This window comes from Typopeltis vanoorti, chromosome 4, assembly GCF_054136105.1.
Source record: "Typopeltis vanoorti isolate ZY-2024b chromosome 4, IOZ_Tvanoo_1.0, whole genome shotgun sequence".
NCBI classification, from domain to species: Eukaryota; Metazoa; Arthropoda; class Arachnida; order Uropygi; family Thelyphonidae; genus Typopeltis; species Typopeltis vanoorti.
This window is the reverse complement of record NC_143552.1, coordinates 50567189-50582704: the sequence shown is the minus strand read 5'-3', so window position 1 is coordinate 50582704 and position 15516 is coordinate 50567189. Positions and strand designations below refer to the sequence as shown.

Sequence of the window (15516 nt, the reverse complement as noted above, 5' to 3'; positions counted from 1 at the left end):
TTTACCATCTTCACTAAAAATCGTGGCTGAAATGTTTTACTTGTTCCACACGTTCTCCGTTCACAACGCAGTTGACATTTTCAATGATTCTGCCTATTTTCATTGTCTTTGTCTTTTTATTGCTGACCTTCATACCATATCTATTACAACAGTTATTCAATTTAGTCAGGGAATCTTGCAGACTTGTAGTGGATTTATTGATAAGTATAACACCATCCATATAAAGCAAAGATCTGACATTAACATCTCCAATTTTGATATCATATTTAACACCACTTTCCTTCATAATGTGATCCATATAGATAATGAATAACAGAGGAGATAATGTACATCCTTGTCTTCACACCAGTTTTAACATTAAACCATCTTCCTGTACTTCCTTCAGTTCTAACTGTTGACTTACAACTCAAATAAAGACTAAGTATTGCTTGATATAATGCCCCATCGACACCATATAACTGTAGTGTATTGAATAGCTTCTCTCTTGGCACCTTGTCATATGCCTTTTCCAGATCTACAAAACTTAAATAGAGATCTTTGTTATATTCCCATGATTTCTCAACTATTTGTCATAAAGTGAAGATCTGATCCTGACAGCCTCTATTTGGCCTGAATCCAGCTTGTTCTTTACCAAGCTTTTCTTCTACAATTCTTCTCAACCATTTCTCAAGTATACTTGCATATTGGCATTGGCTTCTTTAATTATAGATAGCATCCTTTTACCTATACGGATTTGCTGTAGGATGTGGAACAGAAAGGGATGCTGGACATTATCACATGCTTGAGTAAGGTCAACTGATAGTACTGCCATAGGCTGATTTTTTGGGAGTTAACTAGGCAGAGTAGATCGTCTAGCAGAAACAGATTAAATTTTACTGTTTGGATTGGAACTCCATACACCTGTGTGCTTTTAATTATTATCTCATTCCTACGTTGATGCCTGATATTAGGCAAAGAAATAGGCCTTTAGCTGTTGATTAAGGTATGATCTCTGTTAGGTTTGGGAATGAAAATGCTATGGCTTGCTACAAATTCACTTTGTATATGTCTTGTAAAGAGAGAAGAATTAAACAGTATAACTAGCATGGGAAGAATAAAATTCCAGGTGTTGCGATAAAGTTCTATTGTTGGACCATCGGGTCCTGGAGATTTTCTTGTCTGGTTTTCTTTATAGGTTGTGGCAACTTCAGCTGCTGTAATGGATCTCTCAAGCCCATCTTAGATACGAACAAGAAAGCAATTAATGTTACAAAAGTTATTTGTCTTCAAACATATGTTTCAAAAATACTATAAACGTATGTTTATAGTATTTTTGAAAGGAGCCAAGGGTGTCTCGAGTGGTGAACATATCTTCACCATATCCCACAGATTTAGGTGATAGTTCTTTCTTGAATGAATATGGTAAACTGTCTATTGAAGAATACAGCTGGAAGAGCTGTCCACTAAGTGCCGCTGTATTATTTTAAAATTTCTTTCTTCCACTTGTTTCTGCCTTTCCATTATATCTGTATGTTGACATTTCTGCTGCATTCTATATAATTGCATTGGCTTGCTATGAACCAGCTTCTCTCTTTATACAGGTCTTTCAACTTTTTTTTTTCTTTTGAGGAAAGCCTGTTCCTTTTCCCATTCAGTCATATTCTGTTTTACTGCTTGGTTGAATTTTGACCTCATATCCCAGTTCTGGATAACATTATTCCAGATTGAAATAATGTTACCTAACATGAGAAATAATGGCTCAGATAATAGGAACACATTTTTAAGCAGTTGTTCCAAATGCATTTCCAATAAAAGGAACTATATTGCCAATTCCATATTGTTCCTTAGAACTTCTCATATATGAAGGCCTGATACATTATACCTTCAATTATTAACTTAACACTTCTTCCTTCGAGAGTAGTTAAAGATGCATGCATGGTAGTTTAATCCACCGTTTTGGTTCTCTTTCTCTGCTTGACTAATATTTGCTTACTGGTGTTCTTGTTACCCAGCAACAGCTATTCTAAAAAACAACAAATAATGTGCATGCCCGTTACCAAGACTCAAAGTGAAACACAAATGACAAGATGCTGCAATTATTACAGTGCTCACCTTCTGTACATTAATAGTGTGACATATGAACACTACTATAAACAAATATACAAAATATGCACATGGCATTTCTGTGTTATTCCCTAAGGATTACAACATATGGTATGTATGTTAACTATTTATAACTACATTTAAGTCTCTTAATATCACCACTGCTTAACCACATGGCAATTCTGGTAATACAAAGTGTATATTTGTATTAGTAAATGTGAAAAGATACATATTTATTTTTAGATTACTTTATCATATAACAAAAAAAACAGCATATATAAAACTGTAAAAAAAAAAACATAATAAGCAAAACATTTATATGATATTTTTACATAGATGTCTGGAGTGATTACTTTTAAAGACTGCTAAATGTTACAGGTATGTAACAGCACAGTAATAGTAAACAGAAAATTTTCGATGCATGCAGTTAGGAGTACATATCAATACTGGAGGTAGAAAAAGCAATTAAAAATCTGAAATGTCAGATGGTTGCAGGAGCAGATGATATTTGATACAAAATGTTCAAATATGGAGATATAGAGGTTTCATTATACTGCATAATTTAGAAGACCTGATCAAACAGTCAAATTTCAGATGATTGGAATAGAGCTCTCATTGTACTCATCTACAAAAAAATGGGAAATAAAACTGAATGTGAGAATTACAGAGGAATTTCTCTATTGAGCATTCCTAGTAAAATTTATGAATACTTGAATAAAGGCTAAGAAAAATAATGAAAGGGAAACTTGGAAGCAAGCTGGGTATAGGTCAAATAGATGTCAGAATAAAAGGGTCTGTGTTTAAGTTATGAAGCTTAAAAACTTTAAAAAATTAAAACTGTTTAAACCAGTTTTAATTTACTAATCTTTGCTTAATAAATGGAGTATTAATGGAAAAGAAATCAAACTGACAGAAGAATTGGAAAAGTGCCATGTGGACATAATTGGCATTACTGAGACATAGGCAAAAACAGATGAGATCTTACTAAATAATAAGTACAGGATGTTATTTTGAGGCAATAATGATCAAGGAAAGGAAGGAGTAGTGAAAAATTTCTTAATTGGATGGCAGTTTCAAGTAGAGTGATGTGGGCGCCCTTCAAAATTGGGAAATGGACAGTGAAACGTATTTGTGCCTGTGGTTTTACAGAAGGTTCTTCTAAGGAAGAAGTGGAAGAATTTTTCGAGTCACTAGAACTGGAAGCTGACATAAAGAAAATGGCCAAAGTTGTCCTTGTTGGACAGCAGAGTAGGAAATGAATCCCACCAGGCATATAGGAACGTTTTGAGAACATTTGGAGAAAATGGCAAAGGTGGTAATAATAATGGTATTTGCTGGATTTCTGCTCATGACACAGACTAGTCATTACTAACATCATGTTCCAACAGGAGAGAAGACACAGGAAATAAGAAAAGCTCCATGGACTTCATCATTGCTGATAGTGATATCTTCATGCTGAAATTGGAACTTATATTGAAAAGAACAGTATGTAAGAAAGTTTTAAAAAAGAATTCAAGTTGAGCAGATTTTACAGATAAACTGCAGGCTTGATTATGCAAACATTATTGAAGAAAATTTGAAGCAGTTTGAAAATATGAACCAAATGTTGGAGTCTCAGTGGCAGATATATTTTCTTGGCATCTTAATTTAATTTATTGTCGTCGTCGTCTGGTAGCATCCTCTAGCAATAGGGTTGCAGCAGATGAGCAGCTCTTCTCTGTTTCTCTCTGTCTGTGACCTCCGTCATTGTTAAACCAGTCCATTCTATGATGTCATTGAACCACTCTCTAGTTGGTCTTCCACGTTTTCTCTTCCCCTCAACTTTCCCTTGTAATATAGTTTTTGTCAGGTGTCCCGAAGAATCTCTCAGAAGATGTCTTGCAAATCTGGTCTTCTTTGCATAATATTCTTGAGCAGTGCTCTTTTCATCCCAACTCTTCTTAAAACTTCTTAATTTGATATTCTCTCTGTATAGCTAATCTTTTCCATCTTTCTATAACAGCACTTTTTCAATGCATTAATTCTTTCCATATCTCTCTTTCTGAGTGTCCATGACTCACTTCCATAACTTGCAATACTCCAAACTGTTGCTTTAACTATTCCAACTCTAACACCTATTTTAATATTCTTGTTTATTAAAGTTCTCTTCGTTTCCATAAATGCCAATTTAGCTTTGCCTATTCTATTTCTAATGTCCAACTCTGAAGTTCCTTTCTCTGAGATCCAGCTACCTAAATATTGAAATTTATCCACGTCTTCTAAAATCTATCCTCCACATCTTATCTTTACATTATCTCATATTTTTCTGCCCATTATCATTATCTTGGTCTTCTTTGTGTTAATCCTTAGTCTGTACTCTTTACAAGAGTTTTCAGTTTGAACAATTTGTTGCAATCCATTTTCACTTTCTGCAATCACCACTACATCATCCACATATCTTAAGTTATTAATGATTCTTCCATTTATTTTTATTCCTTCTTCTACATCTTCAAGTGCCTCTCTAAGCATCTGTTCACTCTAAAGGTTAAACAATAATGGTGATAACTTGCATCCTTGTCTAACTCCTCTCTCCACCGGGAATTCTCCTGTTTCCTCTCCATTTACACATACTGATGCTGTTTGTGACCAATATAATTTTTTAAAATATACAAGTCATAAGAGTCAATATCAATATTTTCTAGAATGTCAAAAAGCTTTTTATGTTTCGCTGTATCAAATGCTTTTTCAAAATCTAGAAATCCCAAAAACAACTTTCCACCATGGTTTAGTGTTTTCTCCCCAATAATTCTTAGACAAGTTATAGCCTCCCTAGTTCTTCTGTTGGTTTGGAATCAAACTGTTCCTGATTCATTTCTTTTTCTATTTTATTCTTAATTCTCTCTAAAATTATTTGTGCCAGAATTTTTGCTGTGTGAGTTATAAGACTTATCGTTCTAAAATTGTTACAGTCTAAAACTCTTGTCTTTTTTGGAATGGGGATAAAATTTGATCTTCTAAACTCCTCTGGTAATTCTTGTCCCTCATAAATTCCGTTAATAATTTGCCATAACACTTCCATACCTTTTTCATCTATGTTTCTTATACATTCTATCTGTATACCATCTATTCCAGGGGATTTTCCTTCTTTCATCTTTTGAATTGCTAGATTCAATTCCTCCCTCATGATGTACAGCCTCTGACCACTATGCTCTTTCATTTGATTTTCTCCTCTTTCTCTGTCTTCATAAAGTTTACTTACATATTCTTTCCATCTCTGTAATATCTTCTCTTTTTCTATAGAATTTCACCTCTTTCATTCTTGACTGCTCCAGTCCTTTGCATCTTTCTCCTTCCTGTCATCATATTAATGTTTTTATAAACACCTTTTATGTCATTTCTTTCTGCCTTTGTTGTTGTATCTTTACTTATTTCATCTACCCACTCTTCCATTTTCCTTCTTATCTCTCTTTGTATCTCCCTACTTAAATCTTTATACTGTTTTTTTTTCTCCTCTGTTTTACTATTAACTAACTTTCTTCTTTCTGTTATTTTCCTCAAAATATTGTCCGTGATCTATGGTTTCTTTCTTTTCTCTCTTTCCTCTTCTTTTTTGGCTAGATGTAATTCTGTAGCTGTAATTATGCTTTCCTTCAGAATCTTCCATTTTTCATTTACATTGTCACTTTCTTGTATATTTCTTTCATTCATCCTCTACTTTCTTTGCGAATTCATTCACCGTACTTGGTAACTTCAGCTGCTCAATGTTCCATGATTTGTTCCGTTTCCCTGCAGTTACCTTTTTTAGATTAACCCTCATCTTAGTTGATATGAGGCACTATATGATCTGTATCACAGTCTGCTCCTGGATATGTTGTCATATCTTTTATAATGTTTCTATATCTTTTGTTTATCAAAACATAATCTATCTAATTTCTTGTACTATTTATATCCTCCCCTGGGGCTTTCCACGTATACAATCTTCTTGGATGTTTCTTAAACCAGGTGTTCATAATTGCTAAATCATGTTTTCAACAGAAATCCAACAGCATATCTCCTCTTTCATTTCTCACTCCCAATCCATATAGTCCAACAATATCTTCCTCCCTTCCTCTTCTGATTTTTGCATTCATATCGCCCTGTATTACAATTATATCTTTTGTTTCTTTACATTTCAAACCCTGTTTTATATCACCATAAATGCTCTCTACCTTCTCTTCCTCATAATCACAAGTAGGTAAATATACCTGAATAAGTAGAATATTTCTTGGTTTTGCTTTCATCTCTACCACCAAAACTCTGTCTGAGATTTGCCAGTAGCCTTCCACACATCCTACCACTCAAGGTACATGAGGTTATCATGGTAATCCTCTAGATAAAGAAGATGAAGGTGTGTTAATTTCACAGGTATGCATAATAGTGTGTATTAGTCAAAATTTAAAGTACAGTATGTATTAAATAATGAAATTTGATTGGTGAATTTATATCAGAACCACCAGTCCCATTGACATTTCTTTATAATGTGTTAGCATTACTAAGTGAGAGAATCTGCTTTAAAGTTGTGCATGTGCTAAAATGAACAATTTAAGAGTTTCCTAGATCTTCTTTTGAATAATGATTTTCTTTACTGCAGAGAAAGAATCATCAAGAGAAATTTCCGTTTTGGGTGTTCTTATAGACTGGAACCTGATAGACCACTTTTGGCTTGTGTTATAAACTAACTTTTACAAGTCATTGTATTCATAATGCGTCTGCTCACCATCCATTCAAAAGTAAGATGTTGTAAAATCCTTAGTGTGCAGAACACACAATATTTGTTCCTCTTAATGTTAACATCCCTTCAGATAAGATTGACTTCTTGACATCTTGGCATGATTTTTTTTTAAGTCTGAGCTTGACTTCATTTGTTACTCTTTAGTTACTTTATTTTTTAATTTATTCATATGGTGTCAAATAATCACTTACAGTCAGTTGTGTCTCTCCTTAAGTAGAAAGAAATGTGAAAGCCTTTAATTTAGCTGTGTTGTGAGGGTGGGATAAATTAGAATCTCAGATTCATGAACAGATTGCTTTCTCGCTTATTGGAGGCTAGAAAATATACTTTGTGATCTCAAGAGCAAGACTTCTCGATTTTCTAATCCTCACTCTAGCCACGTTACTAATATACCATTGGTTTATAATATTTATCAAGTAAAATTGTCATATTAAATATTGTTTATTTATTTATTTTTAAGACTGAATGAAGGAAAAGGCCAACAACAGTTTGAGGTCTCACTCACACAGATGCTTCAATCTATTACAAATATGATGCTCTACAAAACACCTTCAACACTTTTGGTCCAAGGAGCATGCCTAAAGTATATTCCATTTGCTATTACAGATATACTTTCTGTCTTTGATTCTTCAGAGCTAAGGTAAGTATTATCATTACTCTGCAGATTTTTTCTAATAATTAAGAGTGTATGTGTGAAAAGTTTTTTTAAACAAAAAATAATTATTTGGTTAAAATTCTAATGCAAGATCTTGTTATGCTAACCATTGTAAATGTAATTCTTAGTAATGGCTTATGTGAAATTGTAATAAATATGAGTCTCCATAGTTCAGTTGGTATAAATGATCCCTTTAGTTGGAAAGACCCAGTTTGAATCCTGTTTGTGGCGAACCTTTATCACTCTTTTCAGTCAAATGGTGAGTTTGCCAGTCACATTCACATATGGAAGAAGAGACCCCCCCCCCCCTTCCCAAGAAACTAAGATTGTTCTTCCTCCAGGCAAACTGGCCCCTTGAACACAGAGATTTACAGTCATAAATGCTTGCTCTTAAGGGATGCAGCAAAGAAATGATATACTAGCTGCATTAATTCCTCGTGGTGTTTGGGGGGGGGGAGGACTACCCATTCTAAGAGATGGGTAAGTTGGAAAGAAGAAGGGCTTTTGAAATAAGAGGTAATGCCTGGATGCATTTAGTCATTAAAAAATACTTTTATGGAGAGAGTGGATTACCATTTGCATCTTCTTTAGGTATGTCTATAGCTGCTGTTCCATTGAACTTATACCAATCATTCCTACAGTTTCCATAAACCTTCAATAACCCAGGGCAGTGACATCTATCCAGTGTCCATTTAACAGTTCAACTGCTAATCCACTGTGCCTGCTTTTCCTCTTATTTTTTTTGTTCCCTCAGGAAAAGCTTTTTGCACAGAGTGGGTCTTAAGGACTAGAACCTCCAGTGACTCAAAAAGTATATTATATAATGGCAGGAAATTAAAAGAAAAAAAGGAAATCTCTGGAAAATAATGAAGGAAATCACAGGAAATGGTGATGACAGAACTCAAAGGATTGGCAGGAACCAAACATAAAGAATCAGGACAAGAATGAAAAAAATACAGATAAAAACAATGGGGAGACATTTTAGATAAAATTATAAAAATGAAAATGCAAAAATAAATGTTTAGATTTTGAAATGTTCCATCAACTTAAATTGATGTCACTTACCTGAAAGCTTCATAATGAACTAAATAAGTGCAGTATATCCCACTAAAATCAAACCTCAAGACTTCAGCAGTCAGTAAACTTTATAATTGGGCATGTACCTCTAATTACAAAGAGGGAGAGGACACAAGTGATGGTCTGCATTAGTTTAACAGGATGGAGAAAGTGATTGGCACATTTGGTGTTAACAAGGCAGCTTCCTAATTGAAGAAACCCAATGATGAACAGCTAGCATTAATTGATGCTATTCTCTTAGAACAGTAAATTAAATAAGTGTACAGTACTCTTATTTCTTGTTAGCATGTCTATATGCCATGAATTTGAGGAGTAAATAAAGCAATAAAATCACCAAAATACAAAATCATGTTTCTTCATATGCAATTTTTTGAGTTAAACTAAGTGAATGCTTCACCAGCTTAATGTTGCGTCCTGGAGGAATACACAAAACACATCTCATCTCTTCATCTCTCGCTCACGCACACACACATATTCTAGTATACCCACAAGCAGGTAGTGTATCCAGTGCTGTACTCTCTATTTCTTTATTTTTAGAAATTTAAGATATTTTTATTGTGCAAAATTGTGTATCATAATGTTTTTTTTTAAAAAAACACATATACTACGTTATAGAAGAAATGAAGGTATAAATATACAAACACAATATATTATATTTCATTAATTTGAAGTTTGTCTGGATAATAGTTCATTTTGTGAAAGATTCTTTATCCATAAGGCAAAAAAAACAAAACAATTCTAATTTACAATTTTTGATTTTAATGGTAGTTTCAGGTAAGTGACATTAATTTAAGGAAGCATAACATTTTGAAATATAAACATTAATTTTGCATTTCTATTTTTATAATTTTGTACTCTTTTAGTTCTTTTTTTATGTCTCCTATTATTGTTGCATTTGTACTTTTTCATTGTGTTCTTTTATGTTTGGTAAGAACTAAACGCACTGATAACAGAACACAAAGGAATGGCTCTTGCCAATCCTTTATGTTCTGTTGTCAGTGTATGATTTCCTGCCATTTCCTTTGTCTACTGATTATGCTATTTTTTGCTAGGATAAATAGTTTGCTATCATGAGCTTTTACTGTTTGTAATAGTGAGCTTAAAATAGCATTGGTTCTATAGAAATTTAGACAGCATTGTTTCATAGTTCGTTTTAAAACATATTTTATTACAATGCTGTTCACCTCTGCTCTACAACTGTAGTTGGGAATTTCTTTCAAGTTTATAACTTCATATTGTTATTCCGTTATATAAATTAAACATTCTTGCCAGTTCATTTAATTTTAAACAATTTAATTTGGAAAGTAAGTTAATTATCAAAACAATATGTAACATATCTGAGTGGCAGGCATCGGTTATGGCAATTGGTACACCTTTACAAATATTCAGACATTTAGCAAAGCTTGGATATTGGCTGTTATTCATATTAAAATAAGCATAATTTATTAAGCTGCTGATATTTCCCTGGATTTCAGACTAGGGGGTCAGAAAAGCATTTAATACAGAACACCAAGTACTATAATCAAGTAACTGCAGAAACATGAATGGTAACAAAATAATAATAATAATAATATTTTGCATACTACCCTCCAGGGCTGGATATATGAATAGCCTATAGCAATTGGGCTAAAGGTAGGTAAGTTTAAAATAACATGATCTGAAATGCAGCTAAATTAATCTAGTCATAACTGATAAGATTTGGAATTGCATAATTCCTGACTTTTTCCCTATTCCATAAATATGCTCAAAGACATGTAATGTCTTCTATGAAATACTGTTAATTTCATTCAGACATTTCCAATGCCTGGTCTGTTGTTACTAATGTATCATCAAGTTAGATATTAAATTCTTCCTGTATTATCCAAAATATGTTAAGTTGCAGTCATGACAATGTGTATGTACTATTTTTGTCAATAAATGGAATTTCTCTTGGGAGAGTAAATAAGGTTAGCAGTTTTCAATATATGGAGTGTATAACTAATTCTGATGATGTTATACTTCTAAATAAATCCGCTACAAGTTTGCAAGATTCCCTGACTAAATTGAATAACTGTTGTAATAGATATGGTATGAAGGTCAGCAATAAAAAGACAAAGACAATGAAAATATGTAGAATCGTTGAAAATGTCACCTGTGTTTTGAATGGGAAACCTGTGGAACAAGTAAAACATTTCAGCTACTTAGGCACGATTTTTAGTGAATATGGTAAATTAAATATGGAAATAGACAATAAAATCAACAAAGATGGTATTGTAGGAAGTCAATTGAATAAATTCATATGGAATAAGAGAGAAATTAGTCGGAACACTAAATTAGCTGTATACAAGACAGTGTTCAAACCAGTTTTAACTTATGGATCTGAGAGCTGTGTCAGAAGTAAAACACTTGACCAAAGACCAGAGACCACAGATATGAGAGTCCTGAGAAAGATTAGAGGTGTGAACAGATGGCATCAATGGCAATATCATATTAAAAATGAGGATATTAGGAAAGAACTTGACATTGTCAGCATCCAGGAATGCATTAGCAGAGCTAGTCTCAGGTGGTATGGTCACTTGAACAGAATGGGCAAGGAAAGATTAGCAAAACAAGTGTTCTCTGCCAGGTTGTCAGGAAAATGACCCAGAGGAAGACCAAGATATAGGTGGATTGATACGGTACAAAGTGCCTTAGATGATAGAAAAAATATAAGATCTGATAATGATTGGAGTCTTGACAAGTAACAGACTGATTTGGAGGAAAATTGTAGATAGGAAGTTAGTAATGAGGTAAATTTTTCATGAAGTACTATCATATCCAGTACATGTCAGGAATTTGATAATGATGATATAATGACTATGCTTTGGCTGTCTTTTCAGACAATTATGATATATCTTATGGCAAGTTTCTCAATGCTTTTTTTTATGGAAAGTGTTGGGGGAGGTGTGCAATATTTTACCTATTTTGTATGCAGGCTACATCTCCTACAGAATAGTATAACATAAGTCACAGAATTCAGTGGCAAAGCAATGCATTGTAATCTTACTATGCTACCCAGGATATACTGGATCCCTAAACTTTGCAAATCCACTATCAAAAAATTTACACATCGTAACCAACTTTAATGTCATTATTATTATAATCATTATCAGAGACCTCTAGGAAGTCAAGGACTCATCAAGGGGGGCTATAAATCACCCAAACCAGCTGGCATACCTTCTCTTAAATTCATTCACATTCGATGCATTCACTACCCCCCCCCCCCTAAAGGCAAACTGTTCCATTCACTCAGTCACACCCCTGTGAGAGAAAAACCTAGCTCTTAACCCTTTCTTGACTGCAAATAAACTTAACTTTCATGGATGCCCCTGTGTTCTCTCCCCATCTTCTATATAATAAAAAATTTCATCAGATGATATCCTATAATACCCCTTCAAAAGGATATAGACCTCTATCATATCAACCCTCTTTCTCCTGTTAACCAGAGTCTGTAATCCATGTACTCACAATCAGTCCTTGTAATCTAAATCCATAATCTGAATATAATATTTGTAACTCTTCTTTGCACCCTTTTCACATCCTCTTTATCCCCTTGGAATCTGGGAGAACAAATCTGTGCACAATAATTCAGGTGTTGTCTTATCAAGGCCTTATAAAGAGACAAAATGACTTGACTTCCTTTATCCTTACATGTCAAGGTTTGCTTCAACATTGCAATTATCCTCTGAGTTGTATTTGCAACTTTTGCTATGTGACCTTTGAACTTCAAATTCATATCCACCATTATGCCAACATCACTAGCCTCTTCAGTTTCTTGTAGTATAACCCTGCTAATATAATATGGCACTGTAACTAATCATGCCAAAGTGCATAACTTTAGACTTACTAAAATTAAATTGACAGCTATTTTTGTTTGTCCAAATTTCCATTCAAATCATTTTGTGTAATTGCTGAATATCACTACCTTCCCTGATTACCCTGCCTATCTAAATTGAACAATAATGGCCCAAGGACTGAACCCTAAGGTACACCACTAGTCACGTTAAATCTGGCAGATTCACACCCACTATATACCACTTTTTGTTATCTGTCTGTCAACCATCCCCTGATCCAAGTCAAGAGTTCATGTTCCAATCCCATATTCTCCAGTTTATGCAACATCCTTTCGTGTGGTATCCTATCAAATGCCTTAGAAAAATCCAACATTATATCATAGTGTATCGATTCCCTTTATCCAACTTAGCCATAACATTGTTATAAAATAGCAAATTGCTAAAACATGACCTTCCTTTATTAAACCCATGCTGTTCCTTGCAGAGTGTAGCATGTTTGTCTACCCATTTCTGTATGTGAGTTAGACACATCAGTTTTTGCACCACCATTGTATAATGGAACTATCATATATTCCTTCCATTCCTCTGGTATCATTCCTGGGCTGAGACACAAGTTATACAAACATATGAAAGTCGAGGCCAATTCGGCTGAACATTGCTTTAGCAAACGGGCTGATATTCCATTTGTCCCTATAGACAATTCTTATTCGGGTTATGCAACAGCTCTTCAACCTCATTTTCATGAATTTCTAACTGTTCATCCATTGTAGCAGTAGCACTATGCACCGTGTTGCATATTTCTTCCTGGTTGATATATCTTAGCACAGTGAACACTCATTAACTGAACAATCTCATTAGCTTCTGACACTCGAGTACCATCTGCATTTAATAAAGTTATTCTTCCACATTCATCCTTTCTTTTACTTGTGGCATAACGATAAAATTCTTTTGGATTGCCTTTAGCTTGCATGGGCAATTTCTTTTCATCCTCCGATATGGCTTTCCTCATAATACTTGTTACTTTTCTGACCCGAGCTGTATATATTTCATAACTCCTCTCACTCTTATTCTCACAATATTCTTTCCACATCATCATCTTCTTGTGGATTTCTTGCTTAATAAAGTTGGACATCCATTTCACTCCCAACCTATTTATTCTTTGAACACTAGGGATACATTCATGAAACCACCTTGGTAAGCACTCTTTCAAAGATTCTCGTGCATTGTGGACATTTTTCTCATTCAGTAACTGACACCATAGTGCCAAAGATAGTATTCTCCTAAGTTGATCATAATTTGCAGCTTTGTATATCAGCATGCAATCTGTTCTAATGGGAATATCAGTATAATTAGATACTTCCCAAGAAAGCACAGCATGATCACTGTCACCAGCTGGTGGCAAAATAGTTATGTTCTTAACAGATACCCCTTCTGATGCTGAACAAATCTGACACTCTTTGACCTTGAGTTCCTTCTTTCACATGCTGCTTGAGGAAGTTGTCTCTCAAGAATTCGATAAATTTCGCTTTATTCTTATCATAAGATTTCTCTTCCACTCAATCAGTGTTTGGGCAATTGAAGTCACCCATAATGATCACTTGTTTAGTGCCCATAACACTAAATTGATGATGCATTTTTCTTCTTCTTCCCCTGCAACTGAGCTGCCAGTTTTGTAGCAACACCCAAAAATATATTTCATTTTGCTCATACCAGAAAGTCTCAAACTCACCACTACATGGGATATTGTTACTATTATTATTTCTTACATTTCTACCCTAACTGGACTTAAGTCATCTGATATCATTCCCCCCCCTCCTCTCCTATCTCTTCTGCCATGCCTAAAAATAGTATACCCATTATACTTGATCCCAGTTACCATATCTTATTCTGAGAGAGAGCCAGGTTTCACTAATGCCAACAATCTTAGACCACATCGTATTCAATAAAGCAACAAGCTCGACCTCTTTGTTTCTGATGCCCCTGGCATTTGTGTATACATATAACAAATTACCACCTAGCCTATTCTTATAATTAGATGTACAATCTTTTGGCCTTGATGTAGAACTTTCTCTTTTCCATCCCCATAACATCAGATACCTCCCATGGCATCATGCCATGTAATGAGTTGTGTGTCTGTAGCTGGTATAAATTGAGGGATATAATTCTCCCAAGTCAGTGCAACTGCATCTGGGCAAAATGGCTGCAAGAAAGGAAGTCATGGGGGTTTGAAAGAGGCATTGTGATAGGATGCCATGTTGCAGTCCTATCTGTTCAGATACATTACCTCATTATTCATGCTAATTATTTTTCACCAAAGTTGGAAAATGTTAAAGCAACTAGATGGTACTGCCAGGGTTTCTCCTCTCTTCCTCTTTTAGCTAATTCCTATATATATATATATTTAAAACCCTTAGAGACTCAGACTTTCAACACAACCATACTTCTGATACATTATGTCTTATTCTGTCTTATTTAGTGGGTGCCATGGTGTGATATGTTTCTAAAACACATCAGATTCTTTCTTTTTCTGTTTTTTTTCTTATTAAGGTGGGTACCATGGCAGTTTGTTCCTCACTCTATGGTGTCTGTTGACTTCTATCCTAGCAGGTATATATATATATACACACACACACACATAGAGAAAATTTGTAATGTGCAACCATGAATTTCCTTCATGTTGAATTTTGAACTAGAATTGATTGTTTAATATAAAAACAAAAGTAAAGTTCTGAATTATCATAACTAGAACCAGATAAATTCCAGCAATCTTTGCTAAGAGCTGAGGAAAGCATCTGCTGTTATTGAATATCCTGACCTGATATGAATTTCAAGAACCAGTTGTTTAGAATCATTTTTTTGACATTGTCTTGGGATCAGAGCAGTAGTAACAATGAAGAATGCTAATGGTAGAAACACATTTTTGATATCCTGAGACCATAATTTTCATTTAGGTTGGGATAATTAATGATGACCTCAAATGCTTTCTGAAATTTTCTTCTATACCAGAACTAAATACAATTTCTGTGGTTAATATTAATGGTTTAGAAAGACCATGGTGTAATTATTTGATGTGCCCTTTCATAGTGCTCTTTTCTTGTCTGATTGAAACCATTTTTGTCATTTTGCTTCAGTGAAACTGG

The 15516-nt window shown here is 34.2% G+C and overlaps 1 protein-coding gene across 2 annotated transcripts in view; it reads left to right on the top strand.

The window, feature by feature from the left end:
- Nucleotides 1-15516, top strand: part of mbc (dedicator of cytokinesis protein myoblast city) — a 643249-nt gene that overhangs the window by 383310 nt on the left and 244423 nt on the right. For both annotated transcript variants that reach the window (XM_090391142.1, XM_090391141.1), the window contains exon 23: nt 7293-7472. In XM_090391142.1, coding sequence (XP_090247268.1) covers nt 7293-7472 — 180 coding nt within the window. The remainder of the gene's footprint in view (nt 1-7292; nt 7473-15516) is intronic.